This window comes from Melanerpes formicivorus, unplaced genomic scaffold (assembly GCF_026170545.1).
Source record: "Melanerpes formicivorus ecotype bairdi unplaced genomic scaffold, bMelFor1.0.p_v2 SCAF_66, whole genome shotgun sequence".
NCBI classification, from domain to species: Eukaryota; Metazoa; Chordata; class Aves; order Piciformes; family Picidae; genus Melanerpes; species Melanerpes formicivorus.
The window spans coordinates 1,636,613-1,654,384 of NW_027142418.1; the positions used below are offsets into that span (position 1 = coordinate 1,636,613).

At 54.2% G+C, this 17,772-nt stretch overlaps 1 protein-coding gene and 1 long non-coding RNA gene across 4 annotated transcripts; one reads left to right on the forward strand and one right to left on the reverse strand.

Moving 5' to 3' along the window:
- Positions 1-484: 484 nt before the first annotated feature.
- On the reverse strand, positions 485-17,713 carry LOC137453395 (ras-related protein Rab-43-like). 3 transcript variants are annotated; one of them, XM_068162617.1, is made up of 3 exons: positions 17,427-17,713; positions 8,629-8,812; positions 485-2,816 (listed from the first exon to the last, which is right to left on the reverse strand). In XM_068162617.1, the coding sequence occupies exons 1-3, from the start codon at positions 17,646-17,648 to the stop codon at positions 2,803-2,805; spliced, it is 420 nt and encodes a 139-aa protein (XP_068018718.1). In that variant the 5' UTR covers positions 17,649-17,713; the 3' UTR covers positions 485-2,802. The 3 variants fall into 3 exon arrangements, with proteins under 3 accessions (XP_068018718.1, XP_068018719.1, XP_068018717.1); XM_068162618.1 differs by having other exon boundaries at positions 1,047-1,122; XM_068162616.1 differs by lacking the exon at positions 485-2,816 and adding an exon at positions 7,836-7,939 and having other exon boundaries at positions 17,427-17,712.
- On the forward strand, positions 4,200-5,090 carry LOC137453397 (uncharacterized). The gene is made up of 3 exons (XR_010990355.1): positions 4,200-4,275; positions 4,627-4,813; positions 4,959-5,090. It is a non-coding gene; the product is annotated as an uncharacterized lncRNA (long non-coding RNA).
- Positions 17,714-17,772: the final 59 nt, after the last annotated feature.

Below are 17,772 nucleotides of genomic sequence, written 5' to 3' on the forward strand. Positions count from 1 at the left end.
CAAAAACCTCCAGGCAGGAGGCTTCCACCACCTCCCTGGGCAACCTGTGCCACTGTCTCACCACCCTCATGAGGAAGAACTTCTCCCTAACATCCAGTCTGAAGCTTCCCATTTCTAGTTTTGCTCCATTGGTTGGTCTCTTCTCCCTAGTAACAAGTGATAGGATAAGAGGAATTGGCCTCAAGTTGCACCAGGGCAGGCTGAAGTTGGACTTCAGGAGGAACTTTGCTGAAAGAGTTCTCAAACCCTGGCACGGGCTGCCCAGGGAGGTGATCGAATCCCCATCCCTGGAGGTGTCCCAGAGACACACAGAGATATGGTACTGAGGGCCACGGTTTAGCACCAGGCTTGGCAGAGAGAGAGAGTGCTTGGACTGGTGATCTTGGAAAGTCTCTCCCAACCAAACCAATCCTGTGATTCTATGGTTCAATGTTTGTGACAGCCCAGATACAGGTGAAGTGCAAAGAAACGTCAGTCAGCACTGTTTGACAGCATTTTAATCTCCTCTGAGGGAAAATAAACCAACCATGTTGAGACAAACAGAAAACACTTTGGAGAAGGATCCTATGGTGCTGTGGCAGGGCTCCAGTCCATAGAAATGGAATCCCTAGTTCTGCACAACTGATAGGAAAGAGCAACCCCCGTCAGGAACAGCAGACAGCGTAGGGAAAAGAACTTTCCCCCTTAGTTGCTGTTGTGGTCTATAAAGCAACCTCGGCAGGGAAGCCGGCGATTGCCCCCACCGAGGAGGGGGGAACGCCAGAATTCCCTAAGGCAACAGACCTTCAATAGATGCTTATAAAAATCAGATACTGCAATTACTCACTGCTCCTGATACCTCGTGGCACACGTTAAGATCTAGACAAAGCAAAATGGCCCCGACCACGTGGAGCACCGTTTGACTTTGTGGTGGTGTCTGCAGCTTATTACTGAGGCAGGATTTGTTCCCAAAGGGCTTGCAGCTGAAAGGTTTGTAGAGAGAAGGTTTCCCGGCCGAAATCCTTTTGTAGCAGCACTCGCTCCTTGCTCCAGTCAAACGAAACTGTCCCGGGGACTCAGCTCCTCTGGGGTTTCGCCTCTCGGCCCGGCAAGACGTGTGTCTGTCCCCTGGGCTTCACAACGCTGAAAAGAGCGAGGGGTCCTTGCTGTCTTGTCTGGGCAAACTGAAACTCAGTTCAGCTTCCAAGCGACGCTCTTGGCTCCTTCCAGAGCGTGGACAATTGCAAGACGACGCCCTGGCTCTTTGGGCTGGTACTTATAGACTTCCCGAGGCAATAATGGGCGGTAGCAACACAGATCTGGGGATAAAACCCTGGTATTGCAACCTATAGAAAGCCTTCTTGCCAAACGTGGCCAAAAGCACGCCCACCGGGCTCATTCTGGCTCTGGGACGTGTTCAGGCAAGCCTAAAGAACCAGATCTACTAACTTCTGCCTTATTGTCTGATCCAGAGTAATTTTGAGGCTTTTTGTCCATCCAGGACAGTTGCCCTCTGATGGTCCTGCTAGGACGAAATGTCAAAGTGCTTTTTATGGACAGTGTTGCAGCTCAAGATCAGTGCAATGGGTCAGAGCTGCTTCAAAGCAAATATTGATAGCAGCTGTGCAAGTTTAGCCACAGAACTAACCCCACCCATCTCCGAATCCACAGCCAGGGAGGTGAGTGTTCTAATGAAAATCAAGCATCCCTTAAGTAGCTTTACACACCCATTCTACTGCAGGACAGCTCTCGGGCTGCCTTCACAGAAAGGTTCAAAGCTAAGGTGAAGCGAAACCTGTGCTGCAAATCGATAGAGTGCCTGGCAGTTGAAAAAAGCTCTTGCAAAATACACAGCTTAGTAGCTTTGCCACCCAAGGTTACAAACAGTACCTAATGCAAAATGCACTGCTGAGATCCATGGGAGCTGCTTGCAGTGCATTCATGGAGAGCTGCTGCAGTACAGCTGGGCATCTGCCCTCCTGGGCATGGGAGCACATCTCGGTGACCAGCTATGAATGAGGTCACTCCTGCTCCTGTCTGCACCTCACTCCTGTCAGGGAAGGGTCTCAGCAGGGCAGGGAGGTCACAGGAGGGTTCTGATGTCACAGCAGGGGCTCTGCTGTCACAAAGCCCCACAGTGCCTCAGCAGCTGTTAAAAAACAGCCACACTGCCCCTGGGCTGCACTGCGACGGCGGCGGCAGCAGAGACCACAGAGGTGGCATTTGCAGCAGCAGCAGCAGCAGTTTTGGTGTGGTGTGAGAGCAGGAGCTATGGCCCTGCTCTACCTCCTCCTCCTCTTGCTGGCCCTCCAAGCCAGGCCTCTCCACGCAGCTCCACTGCAAGCGTGGGGAGCAGGTAAGTGAGCGGCGCTGCTGCAGCCTTTCCTGGCCAGCTGCCTCTGCTCCCCGGGAAGCCTGGGCTGGGGCCGGTGGCTTTTCCTCCCCTGCTTCAGCCAGGGCTCCTCTGGGTGCCTGAGAGCTCTCCTGGGGAGAGAGCCCCCAGGGGCGTCTCTAGGGCCATCCACTGCTCCTGCAGGGCTGCTGCACAGGGCTGGCAAGTGTGTTTGGAGAGCTGCCAGGTGCCAGCCAAGAGATGCCCAGGCCCCTCTGCAGCTTTGGCAGAGCTGGCCACCTATGGCTGCCACCTCGTCGCCTGACCCCTTGCAGTGCCTGCATTTCCCTGAGGCAGGAGTGGATCCCAACATGCACTGAAACATTTCTCTTCTCTGCTTGCTTCCAGCTGGGGGTCAGGAGCTCAGGCATCTTCCATCTCCTGAGCTGGACATAGGTGTGGAGCCCTCGGTGCAGCCTGGAGGTGAGTTCTCAATGTCCCATTCCTGGAAGGGCCAAACATCGACAGTGTGCCAGGAGCTTCTTCATGTACAGATTGCCTTAAGAGCTTCTCAGGGTTGAGAGTTTCCCAAGAGCTTGGCCTCTCCTAGAGCCTGAGAACAACGCTTGGGGTATGGCCTTGAGGGGCATCAACCTTCTGTTTGCTTACAGCTGTGCCCCCAGGGGGAACTTCTCCAGCTCCTCGCCTGCCTCTTCCACTGCCAGCCCGTGGGCATCGCAGGGGTGAGTCTGTGCTGACCTCACACCAAGCACTGCTGGTGTGCTTTATTCATGTGGAACTCAGCTGTACCTTTCTCTTTAGGTCCTCCAAGTGGAAAATACTCAGGTGAGGGAGCAAAGAAGTTGCCAGAGGCTGTGGAAACCCTGAAGAAATTGCTGGAGGAACTGGAGAGAGGACATGGTGAGTGCCCTTCACTCTGCCTTAGCCCTGAGCCTGGGCAGCAGCAGCAGGCACAGGTGTGGCCACGCTGTGGCCTGCAGAGGGGCAAGGGCTGGATCCCAGCCTCCAGCAGCCCTGCTGGCTTTCAGGCCTTGCTGCCTGCTTGCTGTCTCAAGCAGCTGCTGTGTGATTGGCCCAGCAGCAGCCCTGGGTCCCTGCCACTGGCAAGGGAGGGAGAGAGGGAAGGAGGGAGATGGGGGTGGCAGTCCCTGCTGCAGCCATGCTTTGTGTCCTGGTGCCCTGAAGGAGGGACTGCTCAGGCAGCTGAGCTCTGCCCCATGCTCTCCTTCTGGCTGCCTGAGTTTTGTTGGGTGGCACAACCTGTCCCAGAGGCTGGGATTGTGTCTGCAGGCAGCAGCACTGGGGGGAAAGAGAACTTCCTGGCCAGAGCAAAAGTGCTGCACGCTTGGCAGTGGTGCCCAGGACAGCCTGACGTTGCCATTGCTCCTGCAGGTGTGGCCAAGGGGGGAACTGGAAGTGGTGACAGTCCTGTGCCTGCTGGCTCCTTGACTTCTCAGTCACTCCCTGCCCTCCAGCCTGAGAAGAGCCCCACAGGTAAGTCCTGGGCAGGAAGGAGCATTGGCTGGCTCTGAATGCCCCTCAGTGCCACTGCCTGCTGCAGAAGTGTCTGCAGCTGTGCCACAGCAGCTCTTCTCCCCTCTGCTTCTTTGCAGGCTTGCCTGGAGGCCAAGGCCACCCAGCTTCCCACGTGCCTTCCAGCACTGAGGCTCCAGCAGAAGGCACAGGTAGGTCCTGGCTTTCTCCTGCCTTTGGCAGCTGCCAGCTCCAAGCCCAAGGGACTCCCAGCCGGGCACCTCAGCCTGGTGAGGATGCAGGCCTGCCCATGGTGCCCTCTGCTTGGGTGCTGGGTTCAATTCTGCCCAGGGAGATGGCAAGAGCTGACTGGAGCTTCTCGGGGTGTTTGCTTACAGCTGTGCCCCCAGGGAGGACTTCTCCAGCATCTCAGGTGCCTCTCCCACTGCAGCCTGGCTGGTATCCTGGGGGTGAGTCTCTGCTGTCCTGACAGCAAAGCGCTGCTTGTCTATAGTTTAGTGGTGTAAAACTTAGGTAAATCGCTCCTGTTAAGTTTCTCCAGGAGCATGGAGCAAACTGAGGCAGGAAAGTAGTCACCACAGGCCTCTGAATCACTGCATAGAATACTGGAGGGACTGGAGAGCGGCCAGGGAGGGAGGCCTGGTGCCCTTGCCTCGGCCTTAGCTGTGAGCCTCCCAGAAACTGGGAGAGTGTCTCTAGGCACTGGCAGTGGAGGGAAAGAGGACTTCCTGGCAGAGAGAATGTGCTGCAAACTTGCCTGTGGTGCACAGGATGGACTAACATTCCCATTGCTCCTCTAGATATGGGCACAGGCACAAGTGGAGATGCTGAGACTCCTTGGCAGAAGCCATGCCTCATGGACATGAACTTTCTGAAGGTCACAGTGCGCACTCTAACCAGCAGAATGTTAACAACTAGCTGTTTCGTTATACTTGCATTTGGGGTGTGCTTTGCAGTGGCCTTTTACTGCCTCAAGAAAGTCAAAGGGTGAGTCGTGGCCTTGTCCTCCCCACTGCTCCCTTCCATGGCTGCTCAAAGCCAGGAAGCGTTTCCAGTCAGGCTGCTGTGGGCAGTGGCTGGGCAAAAGCTGCCACCTGCAGCTGAGGACTTCAGCAGTCTCCTCTCTCCACAGGAAAGGCTCTGCAGAGTCAGGAGCCCAGCTGGAAAAGGGCAGCTCCTCCTCACGCCTGGAGAACCAGAGGAGCTGCCCTGACACACCTCAAGGCTCCATCCCAGAGCAGATCCCAGAGCTGCCATTGGAGATAGTAGCAGTGCAGCTTCCACCCAGCCCACAGCCCTCCATCACCTCCCAGCGCTCCATCACCTCCCAGCCCTCCATCACCTCCCAGCCCTCCATCACCCCCCAGCTCTCCACTGCCTCCAAGCCCTCCCTCATCTTAAGTGTCTCCAGCTCCTCCCCATCCATCTTGGTGCCACCCAACACGCCCATCATGGCCCCAAAGCGGCCCAAGAAGAACTGGTTTCCCCCCTGGAGGAGCCACCCGGGCAGAGAGCCCAGCAAGTCAGCCAGGGGCTCCTCCTTTCTGTGCTGCAAATAAATCAAGTGCTGTGTGGCATGTGGCGCTGTGGTGCTTGTCTCTGTGTGCTGAGGCTGGCAGCTGAGCATCTGTGCAGGGCCAGGGAAGGGTAAGCCCAGAGCTTGTGGGGGTGGGCAAAGCACCCATCTGAGGCAGGAGAGAAGTCCCCAGAGGCCTCTGCAATGTCCCTTCCTGGAGCGCATCGCCGCGCTGCCAGGGCGTTGGAGGGGAGCCGGGGAGCACGGCCCCGGGGGGGTGCTTGGAGCACAGCTGAAGGGCAGCCCCAGGGTCAGGGCTCGGAGCAGCAGCAGCAGCCCAGCGCCTGCAGCGGGGCCTGGCCTGGAGCGGCGCCGCCTCCCCTCGCGGCCCTGCCCTGGCTGCGGCCACACGAAGCCGCCCAGCGCCACACGGAGCGCGGTGCCAGCCCTGAGGCGCCTTGGGGCGTGTGGGGCTTTGGCGCCTTCGCTGCTGGCGCCGCCCGCGCTCAGGCTGGCAGGGGCTCAGCGCCTCCCGCTCCCTGCCGGGGCCGGGCACAACCTGCCCCCTGCAGCCCAGCACCTGGGCAGGCTCCCCTCTCCCCGGGAAAGCCTCTGCAGAGGCACGAGCCCAGCTGGGAACAGGCAGCTCTGCCTCAAGCCTGGAGGAGCTGCCCTCACACAGCTGCAAGCCCCGTCTCACAGCACAGCCCGCAGCAGCCTTTGGAGGCGCTAACGCTGCAGCCTCCACCCAGCCCACAGCTCTCCACCCCCTCAAAGCTCTCCACTTTATCCCTCTCCATCCTAGTGCCACCCGACTAGCCCAGCACGTTCCAGTGGCAGCCCCAACCCACATGGTCTCCCCCTGGCAGCTGCCAGTGCTGTGCCGCAGCCTGGCACCAGTGGGCTGCTCGTTATCATGCTGCCACTAAAGAAATGGCTGTGAGCTGCTAAGGTGTGGGGGGGGCTGCCTCCAAGAGCAAAGCACCCAACTGAGGCAGCAAAGAAGAGACTTCAGCAGTCTCCTCTCTCCCCAGGAAAGGCTCTGCAGAGGCAGGAGCCCAGCTGCAAAAGGGCAGCTCCTCTGCTTCTCCAGGCTTGAGGAGGAGCTGCCCTGACACACCTCAAGGCTCCATCCCAGAGCAGATCCCAGAGCAGCCATTGGAGATAGTAGCAGTGCAGCTTCCACCCAGCCCACAGCCCTCCATCACCTCCCAGCCCTCCATCACCTCCCAGTGCTCCATCACCTCCCAGCTCTCCATCACCTCCCAGCCCTCCATCACCCCCCAGCTCTCCACTGCCTCCAAGCCCTCCCTCGTCTTAAGTGTCTCCAGTTCCTCCCCATCCATCTTGGTGCCACCCAACACGCCCATCATGGCTCCAAAGCGGCCCAAGAAGAACTGGTTTCCCCCCTGGAGGAGCCACCCGGGCAGAGAGCCCAGCAAGTCAGCCAGGGGCTCCTCCTTTCTGTGCTGCAAATAAATCAAGTGCTGTGCTGCTAAGGTGTGGGGGGGGCTGCCTCCAAGAGCAAAGCACCCAACTGAGGCAGCAAGAAGACACTTCAGCAGTCTCCTCTCTCCCTAGGAAAGGCTCTGCAGAGGCAGGAGCCCAGCTGCAAAAGGGCAGCTCCTCTGCTTCTCCAGGCTTGAGGAGGAGCTGCCCTGACACACCTCAAGGCTCCATCCCAGAGCAGATCCCAGAGCAGCCATTGGAGACAGTAGCAGTGGAGCCTCCACCCAGCCCAAATACCTCCACCATCTCCGAGCCCTCTAGTTCATCCTCATCCATCCTGGTACCACTAGACCCACCCCAGCTCTCTACAACTCTCTGAAAGGAGACTGAAGCCAGGAGGGGATTAGAAACACAGAATTGTCAGGGTCTGAAGGGACCTCAAGGGTCATTGAGTTCCAACCCTCCTGCCATGGGCACGGACACCTCACACTACAGCAGGTTGCTCACAGCCACATCCAGCCTGGCTGCAAAAACCTCCAGGCAGGAGGCTTCCACCACCTCCCTGGGCAACCTGTGCCACTGTCTCACCACCCTCATGAGGAACAACTTCTCCCTAACATCCAATCTGAAGCTTCCCATTTCTAGTTTTGCTCCATTGGTTGGTCTCTTCTCCCTAGTAACAAGTGATAGGATAAGAGGAATTGGCCTCAAGTTGCACCAGGGCAGGCTGAAGTTGGACTTCAGGAGGAACTTTGCTGAAAGAGTTCTCAAACCCTGGCACGGGCTGCCCAGGGAGGTGATCGAATCCCCATCCCTGGAGGTGTCCCAGAGACACACAGAGATATGGTACTGAGGGCCACGGTTTAGCACCAGGCTTGGCAGAGAGAGAGAGTGCTTGGACTGGTGATCTTGGAAAGTCTCTCCCAACCAAACCAATCCTGTGATTCTATGGTTCAATGTTTGTGACAGCCCAGATACAGGTGAAGTGCAAAGAAACGTCAGTCAGCACTGTTTGACAGCATTTTAATCTCCTCTGAGGGAAAACAAACCAACCATGTTGAGACAAACAGAAAACACTTTGGAGAAGGATCCTATGGTGCTGTGGCAGGGCTCCAGTCCATAGAAATGGAATCCCTAGTTCTGCACAACTGATAGGAAAGAGCAACCCCTGTCAGGAACAGCAGACAGCGTAGGGAAAAGAACTTTCCCCTTAGTTGCTATTCATGTGGAACTCAGCTGTACCTTTCTCTTTAGGTCCTCTCAGCCTAAGGTCTCCCCAGAGCCTTCTGTATTCCAGGCTGAACAGCCCCAACTCTCTCAGCCTAAGGTCTCCCCAGAGCCTTCTGTATTCCAGGCTGAACAGCCCCAACTCTCTCAGCCTGAGGTCTCCCCAGAGCCTTCTGTATTCCAGGCTGAACAGCCCCAACTCTCTCAGCCTAAGGTCTCCCCAGAGCCGCCTTTTTTCCAGGCTGAACAGCCCCAACTCTCTCAGCCTGGTCCTTAAGATGAGAGCAGCTCCACAGCAACTGTGCCTCAGAACCTGGAAACCTTGGGTGCCCAATTCTCCATGGAGTTAAGACACAAAGGACTCGCAGATGGCTTCTGATACAAAGCTACTTCTTATGAGAAGTTAAACCAAACAAACCCTTTCAGCTCTGATGAACCAGCTCTTTCTAATAAAGAACCCCTCCAACACTGGGAACATTTCCACTTGGATCTATTACAGACATCTTAACTTCAACCAGAAAACACAGCTCCCAGCCACCTTAGACAAACACTGCAACCAACCCGGCCATGGAGGAATGTGCAGGGGCTGCTATGAAGGCTCTGAACTCACCAATCAGCAACTGGACTATGTTGGATCCGGCGTACTTCCTGACATCCTCGATCCAGCGAGGGATGGACAGGAAGGAGCCTCTCTTGCTGATGTCGTAGGCCAGGATGGCTCCGTTGGCGCTGCGGTAGTAGCTCTGGGTGATGGTTCGGAACCGCTCCTGGCCAGCTGTGTCCCAGATCTGCAGCTAAAGCACAAACAGCACACCTTCAGACACTGCCTAGCAAGGACCTCCAAAACCAAAGATAGGACTTGACTCAACAGCCTTGCTTCAGTGAGCCACTGGCTAGCAAGGTCTTCCAAAACCAAAGACAGGACCTCACTCAACAGCCTTGCTCCCAGTGAGACTCTGCCTAGCAAGGGCTTCCAAAACCAAAGACAGGACCTCACTCAACAACCTTACTCTTAGTGAGACTCTGCCTAGCAAGGTCTTCCAAAACCAAAGACAGGACCTCACTCAACAGCCTTGCTCCCAGTGAGACTCTGCCTAGCAAGGACTTCCAAAACCAAAGACAGGACCTCATTCAACAACCTTACTCTTAGTGAGACTCTGCCTAGCAAGGACTTCCAAAACCACAGACAGGACCTCACTCAACAGCCTTGCTCCCAGTGAGCCACTGGCTAGCAAGGGCTTCCAAATCATACAATCACAGAATTGTCAGGGTTGGAAGGGACCTCAAGGATCATCTAGTTCCAAACCCCCTGCCATGGCCAGGGACACTTCATATTAGATGAGGTTGCTCAGAGCCACATCCAGCCTGACCTTAAAAACCTCCAGGGATGAGGCTCCCTGGACAACCTGTGCCAGTCTCTCACCACCCTCATGGGGAAGAACTTCCTAACATCCAATCTGAATCTACCCATTTCTAATCCAAAGATAGGACTTGACTTAACAGCCTTGCTCTCAGTCTCCCTTATTTTGGCAACACTTTCTGGCATCACGTTTTCCTACTCCTGTGTTCATCATTCAAGAACATGCACTGGAGCCCTTGGCTGCCCAGAGTTTATACCTGTATCAGCTGGTCCCTCCAGGTGAGCTCTGCTGCATCCTCCTGTGGTAAATGATGAAATCATTGCTTGTGTATCCAGCCCTACCTCTTTGTCACCTTCTCTAGCAGTGTAGATAGAATGAGGTGTTACAGGATCCCAGAATCTCAGACTGGTGGGGCTGGAAGGGACCTCTGGGGATGATCTAGTCCAAGCCCCTGCTAAAGGAAGGTCACCCAGAGCAGACTGCCCAGGATCACAATGTCTAGGGCTATGTCAGGCCGTGGCCAGGCCACTGCAGCTCATCATTAAGCATGTCACTGAAACTAGAACTGGGTTTTTGCTGGCATATTGTCTGCAGTGCTGAGGTGGCTTTGCCAGCTCTGCTGCAGGGGCAGTGACAGCTGGAGCAGGATGTGGTAGTATCATCTGAGAGCACTGGTATGAAAGAAACCATAAAGGAGATGCTGGTAGTTCTAGGTTTCAATAAAGCCAGCTGAAGGCCTAGTCAGCCTCACCACCTGTCCCTTTCCAGGTGGTAGAACGGGCATGACATCTGGGCAAGGAGGAAGCCATGCTCAGCTCACTTATTTATCCCTAAATTCAGCCACTGAAAGTCGACAGGATGCTGGGCTGCATCAACAAGAACATCACCAGCAGCAAGAAAGAAGCCTCTGATCTCAGAGATCTTTTCCAACCTGGTTAATTCTATTTTATTCTTATTCTAAGCTCCTCCTGTAGTTGGTACCTGCCTTTAAATAGAGACTCCCTGAAAGATGGTTGGAGCCAGGTGGGGGTTGGTCTCTTCTACCAAGTAACAAGTGATAGGATGAGAGGGAATGCTCTCAACTTGCACCAGGGGAGGTTTGGGTTGGACATTAGAAGAAACTTCTTCCCTGAAAGGTTCCCAAGCACTGATGAGGGAGGTGGTTGAATCACCATCCCTGGAGTGGTTTCAAGGAGGTCAAGCTGTGGTGCTGAGGGTCATGGTTTAGCCTCAGACTTGGCAGAGCTAGAGAATGGTTGGAGTGGATGATCTTGGAGGCCTTTCCCACACAAAACAATTCTATGATTCTACAGTTCCCTGCAGTTTGGCCAGACACTGGCACATAACATTGTGGGCCCTTCTGAAAGCAATATAGCTACAGCCCTGAGGGCTGAATAAAAGCCAAGGATCTTGCTATCATAGGGGCTGGAAAAGCTTGTAAATTAAGAAGTGCAATGAGCCAGAAAGCAGTGTCTGTGAGAAAAGGAATGTGTTTGTTTCCAAGTGTTCTTCTCTCCTGCTGCTTTCTGAGGCATACAGTGAGAGGGGAAAACTATGGCATGAAGGAAAAAAAATACTCCTTGCATGTAAACCACTATGAAATGACAACACAAAGTTGGGCACCCTCCCCAGGTTTGCTGATGAGACCAAGCTGTGTGGTGCAGCAGACACGCTGCATGCCATCCAGAGGGACCTTGACAGGCTGGAGAGGTGAGCTCATGACAACATCATGAGGTTCAACAAGACCAAGTGCAAGGTCCTGCAGCTGGGTTGGGGCAATCCCAGGCACTGATACAGGCTGGGCAGGGACTGGCTTGAGAGCAGCCCTGAAGAAAAGGCCTTGGGGGTGCTACGGGAGGAGAAGCTCAACAGGAGCCAGCAGTGAGCACCTGCAGCCCAGAAAGCCAATCACATCCTAGGCTGCATCAAGGGAAGTGTGGCCAGCAGGGCAAGAGAGGTGATTCTCTCCCTCTGCTCCACTCTAGTGAGACCCCACCTGGAGCTCTGTGTCCAGTGCTGGAGCCTCTGTTCCAGGAAGGATCTGGAGGTGCTGGAAGGTGTCCAGAGAAGGGCCATGAGGATGAGCAGAGGGCTGGAGCTGCTCTGCTGTGAGGACAGACTGAGGGAGTTGGGGCTGTTCAGCCTGGAGAAGGCTTGGAGGAGACCTTCTTGTGGCCTTCCAGTATCTGAAGGGGCCTACAAGAAAGCTGGGGGGGGACTTTTGAGGGTGTCAGGCAGAGACAGGACTGGGGGGGATGGAGCAAAACTAGAAATGGTTAGATTGAGATTGGATGTTAGGAAGAAGTTGTTCCCCATGAGGGTGGTGAGAGACTGGCACAGGTTGCCCAGGGAGGTGGTGGAAGCCTCCTGCCTGGAGGTTTTTGCAGCCAGGCTGGATGTGGCTGTGAGCAACCTGCTGTGGTGTGAGGTGTCCCTGCCCATGGCAGGGGGGTTGGAACTGGATGGTCCTTGAGTATCTGAAGGGGGCTACAAGAAAGCTGGGGAGGGACTTTTTAAGGTGTGGGGTAGTGATAGGACTGGAGGGAATGGATCCAAGCTAAAGGAGGGGAGTTTTAGATAAGACATTAGGAAAAAATTCTTTCCCATGAAGGTGAAGAGAGACTGGCACAGGTTGCCCAGGGAGGTGGTGGAAGCCTCATCCCAGGAGGTGTTTAAGGCCAAGCTGGATGTGGCTGTGAGCAACCTGCTGTAGTGTGAGGTGTCCCGGCCCATGGCAGGGGGGCTGGAAGTGGCTGATCCTTGAGGTCCCTTCCAACCCTGAGAATTCTGTGATAATAAAGACACCAAATTGATTTCTCAGTTCACAGGAGGGAACTCATCAAAAAAAAAAAAGAAAAGAAAATTAAAAAAAGAGTATTAAAAAAAAAGAGAGGAATTTTACCACTGACCACAACTCCTGGACTTAGGAATGTCCTTGCCTATCATTCTCTAAAATCTTAGTTCCAGCAGTTTCTCTTTTCTTACAGTGACATAAGAATTACAAAACCTTTGTTGTCCTGTTTGCCAGATTCTTTCTATCACTCAAAGACCAAGTAATTGTTTAATCAATAGGACTTTAATACTAAGCACTCAGTCAACAATGGCAGCCTCTGGGAACTACAGCCCTGTACTCCAGCATGCAGCAAGCTAAGAAGGATCTGTTTTATAGAAGTGGGGGTTGGAAGGGACCTCTGGAAATCATCCAGTCCAACTTCCCCTGCTAAAGCAGGATCACCCATAGCAGGCTGCCCAAGATCCCAACATCCAGCTGGGTTTGGAATCTCTCCAGAGTGGGAGTCTCCACAACCTCCTCCAGGACTCCAGCACCCTCACACCAAAGATTTTTTTTCCTGATGTTTAGGTGGAACCTCCAGTGCCCATTACCCCTTCTGCTGTCACTGGGCACCACTGGGAACATTCTAGTCCCATCCTCTTGCCCCCCACTCTTTAGCTCTTGCTGAGCATTGAGCAGATCCCCTCTGGGGCTGCTCTTCTCCAGGCTCAACAGCCCCAAGGCTCTCAGCCTTTCCTCCTCACAGAGCTGCTCCAGGCCCCTCAGCAGCTTTGCAGCCACTGCTGGACTCTCTCCAGTAGTTTCCTGTCTCTCTTGAACTGGGAAACCCAGAACTGGACCCTGTAGTCCACATGTGGCTTCATTAGGACACAGTAGAGCGGGAGAAGAACCGCTCTCAATCTGCTGACCACACTCTTTTCGATGCACCTTCTTGGCCACACGATGGCTCATGATGAACTTGTTGTCCCCCAGCACTTCCAGGTCCTTCTCTGTGAAGCTGCTTTCCAGCAGGTCAGTCCCTCACCTGTACTGATGCAGAAGTTTATTCATCCCCAGGTGCAGGACCCTACACTTGCCTTTGCTGAACTTCATGAGTTTCCCCTCCACACAGCTCTCCAGCCCATCCAGGTCATACTGGATGGCAGCACAGCCTGGTGGGCTGTCACCCACTCCTCCCAGTTTGGTATCGGCAGCAAACTGGCTGAGGGTCAGCTCTGTGCCTTCCTCCAGGTCCCTGTTGATGGTGTTGAACAAGACTGAAATGAAGATTGACTGCAGACATTTCATAAAGGTGAGGGGGGTAAATTCTAGGTGCATGCTGGTCATAATTAGCCTTTGTGATAAGTCAAGGTGGTCATCAACTGGTAGCTTTGACTCTGAAGTGCCATTAGAAGTAAGTGCACTAGATGTGCCAAATCCCTGCTTGGCTCCTGCCACACACCCTGCCCTCTAGCTCCAATGCCTCCAAGAGCACGAGGCTCCCAACAGCCTGTCCCAGAGGCAACTGGTCTGTATAATCCTACTGGACAGTACCTCAGATTGCAACTGGAGATCTGAAAGAACAAGAAGAGCAACAAAAGACTGGCTGGCACAGACACCCTGATGTATTCTTCTTCTCTGGAGTGCTAAATCTCTGCAGGCTTAAGACATCAGCTTCAGTTATCAGGACTGTCCCTGAACAGCTTCTTTCTCAACTCCTAATGTCTCTATACATGAAGTTTAGTCAGGTTCAGCAGCTGGTGGAGCAGTACTGTATGAAATATCACGTGAGACACTTAAAAGAGTATAGCTTTAAGGTGCCAGGAAAGCCTGTAGTTAGAAGGAAAAGATACTTGCAGAACCTTAACCTTCACCATCCCAACATGCTTCTTTTCCCTGTCCAACAACAGTGCATCAAGAGAAAGAGAGACTGAAACTCCTTGGGCTCCAAATCATATAATCATAGAATCACTAAGGTTGGAAAAGGCCTTTCAGATCATCAAGCCCCACCATAACCCAACTGCCACAACCACTGAACCGTATCCTGAAGCAGCACACCTACAGCTTCTTGAACAGCTCCAGGGATGGCAACTCCACCACCTGCCTGGGCAGCCTATTTCAGAAACATTATGTCACTGTGATGACAACATTTGAAATTATAAACAGAATTTAAACACAATTAACCTTAAAATGTTTGTTTCAGCCACAAAAGGAGCGTTCCGTTCACTCTCGCTCCGTGGTGTTGGAACCCTAGCTTTAGCCTGACTGAAAATGAAGCTTAGACAACAAGCAGGGCTGAGAAGCTCCTTGGGACTTGTTTTGTACACATTGTTGTTCTGAAGAAACTTCTACACTTATAAAACATTATACAAATGGGCATTTTCTCATCCCTGCACCATCTGCTATAGAGAAAGCAAAGTGCATACCTTATGAAGAATCCTGTCACAAACCCACAGTGAAATTGGAGCAGCACAGACCATCACCCAGCACGCTTTTGCAAGGATCAGAGGATGTTAGAGGATGGAAGAGACCTCTGGAGATCTTCCAATCCAACCCCCTGCCAGAGCAGGACCATAGAATCCGGCACAGGTTGCACAGGAACACATCCAGACAGGGCTGCAAAGGCTCCAGAGAAGCAGGCTCTGCAACCCTTCTGGAGGGCCTGTTCCAGTGCTCTGGGACCCTCACAGTCAAGAAGTTCTTCCTCATGTTGAGGTGGAACCTTCTGTGCTGTAGTTTCCATCCATTGCCCCTTGTCCTATCCCAGGGCACAAGTGAGCAGAGGCTATGCCTGCCCCTTCCTTTCTGACCCCCAGCCCTCAGATGTTTATAGACATTGATCAGATCCCCTCTCTGACTTCTCTCCAGACTAAACAGCCCCAGGGCTCTCAGCCTCTCCTCATCAGGCAGTGCTCCAGTCTCTTCAGCATCCTTGTAGCCCCCCCTTGGACTCTCTCCAGCAGATCCCTGTCCCTCTTGAACTGGGGAGCCCAGGACTGGATGCAATATTCTAGGTGGGGCCTCACTAGGGCAGAGTAGAAGGGGAGAAGAACCTTTTTATAATGTCGAATTTTATGCTTTTTATTTAAAACCAGCCCTGAAGACCTCTTGAGTTGAGGCATCCTAACCAAATGTCCATCTGAAACCCTTTTGAAGCAGCCTGTCTCACTGGCTGGGCCAGGAACAATGAGCACCACAGAGCATCTCTGGCAGAGCACATGCTCAGGCTTGTTTACTAACGGGTAAGGACACAAGCTCTTTAGATGGCTCAAGTGCTCCTCCTAGAATCACTATGACCACACCAAAAGCACATCTGTAAAGCACACTCCAACTTCCCTACTTCACATTGGAGCTCACTACAGGATAATAAAATGCCTCCTCATCTTGTGTTTCCTCTCTCATGCTGAACAAGCCTGCCTGGACCAGACCAAGCACTCTGCAACCTCCATCCAACTGGAAAAGCCTGACTGAGAGCTACACTTCCCATCCAACCCACACCTTAACACACCAAACAGGAAAAAAAACCACCCTCCAAGCAAACGTTTTCATATCCCAGCTGTGTGCCTGACTCAGCAGCTAACAGAAATATCTGTAAGGTAGATCAGCAGCAGTGTTGGACTCATTTGCCTGAAGTAATGCTGAAAATGCTCTTTCTCAATCTGTGCATCCCTGATTTTATTCTGAAGTGGGAGCTGAGAACAAGCCAAAGAAAATGAAAGCCCCCAAGAGCCTGCACTTTCCTATTTGTCTGTTGCTTTATTTGTTTGGGGAGGTTTTGTTGTTGGGGTTTTGTTTGGTTGGGGTTTTTTGGGGGGGTAAAATACATAGAAATAACCCACAGGTTTTGCTACAGACTGGAAGAGAGGTATTTTCAGGTGTAAGCAGTGACAAGAGGACAAGCACACCTAGGAAGTCTGGCTGGGTTTTTGGGCTTACCCTCCCCTACTCCTGAAGTCTGTGGCACAGACCCCTGGCCAGTTCCTATGTGCCTGGCATTTGAAGGGAGCCAGGTTTCAATCTGGAAGGAGAAACCCCACCTCCAACAGCTCACTTGCTAGAAAGCACCATACTGGAACCAACAGCACAAACAGAGGAGAATCCGAGTTTCCTCTTCAACTGCAAACCTTGACTACACACGACAGGTAAAGGTATAAAACCACCAAGAAAACAAACACCTCTGCTGGGTGTGGAGCTCCTAATCCTGCTCCTTGCCTAAAAACTGTGAGCCTTCAGTACTCCCACTCTCTGCAGCCTTCTCTGTTTAATATTCTGCTCACCAAAGTTAATCTGTAAGAAAGAGACAATAAAGGACTTTGACATCTACTTTGGTAAACACAGACCAAAATTCAACTGCAGTTACTGTACTTGTCTGTCACTTCACAGTTTTATGATCTTTCCCAGGCAGTGACTGCACGAAATGGTTTTTAAACCCTAAGGACAGTTGTATGAATCTGCTCAGGAGAGGGCTGGAGAAGAGATTTCTCCCAGATCCTCCTCCAAACCACAGGTGCTTTCAGCCTTTCTCCCCTGCTGTTGGAGCACACTTCTATGCTCAGAGGCCCAGTATGCTGCTGTGCCACTGGGAGCCTGGGAAGAATTCCCCTGGGAAAATGCCCTATCCTCTTTCTAACCCTTGCAACTAGCTGGCCTTCTCCAGCATAAGAAAGGAGAAGTCAAATGTGGGGCTGATTTGTTCTGCCTTGAGAAGAACTACAGAACTTGCACTGAGGCATTCTCTAAACAGTGCCTTAAGATAACTTTTACATGTGTCTAATTTAAACACCGCTCCCCAGCCTCTCTCAGCTGGCCTGCCAGTTTCACATCCCTTGCTGGAAACCTGACAGGCCAGCTGAGCTTCTTCCCGACTGGTAAACAAACCACGGCCAGGAGCCTGCCCGGGGAGCGAGCTGCCGCAGCTCGGCACCGCAGCTCGGCGCCGCGGGGCTTTCCCCGTGCTCAGGGGGTGCTGCCGGGGGGCCAGCCCGCCTTGGGGTGAGCCTGCTCCACCACATCCACTTCACGGATGCGCCTGGTCCCCCCCGGCCCGCGGGAGCTGCTCGGGAAGGCGGCCCCGGCGCTGGACAAGCAGGCAGCGAGAGCGGAGAGAGCGGCGGGGGCTGAGCGCTCGCCGCTGCCTCCTCCTCCGGCAGCGGGGTCGGGGCCGGGCGGCCGCGCCGGCATCCCGCCGGCTGTGTCAGGCCGGGAGCGAGCCGCTAGCCCCGGAACCGGAGCGGCAGGGGCCCGGGCGGCTCCCTCGGTCGCCCCGCTCCTCACCTTCACCCGCTTGCCCTGGATCTCCAGGCTCTTCATGGTGAAGTCCACGCCGATGGTGCTGCCCTGCCGCTCGGCGAAGGCCCCGGTTTTGAAGCGCTGCACCAGGCAGGTCTTGCCCACGCTGGCGTCCCCGATCAGCACCAGCTTGAAGAGGAAATCGTAGCTCTCCTCGGGGTCGGGGACGGGCCCCGCCGCCGCTCCCGGCACTGCCGGGCCGGGCATGGCGCTGCCGCCCTCCGGCCTTCCGCCCGCCGCCGAGGGGAGCCGGGCTGTGCGCAGCGCCCGCCGCCCCTCGCCGCGCCGGGCCGGGCCTAGCGCCGGGCCCGCCCCCCGCCCGCCCCCGCCC

Coding starts and splice junctions, on each gene's coding strand:
- LOC137453395 (XM_068162617.1), bottom strand. CDS start 17,648: ATGCCCGGCCCGGCAGTGCCGGGAGCGGCGGCGGGGCCCGTCCCCGAC. Junction 8,813..17,426: donor TCCAGGGCAAGCGGGTGAAG/GTGAGGAGCGGG, acceptor TTTGTGCTTTAG/CTGCAGATCTGGGACACAGC.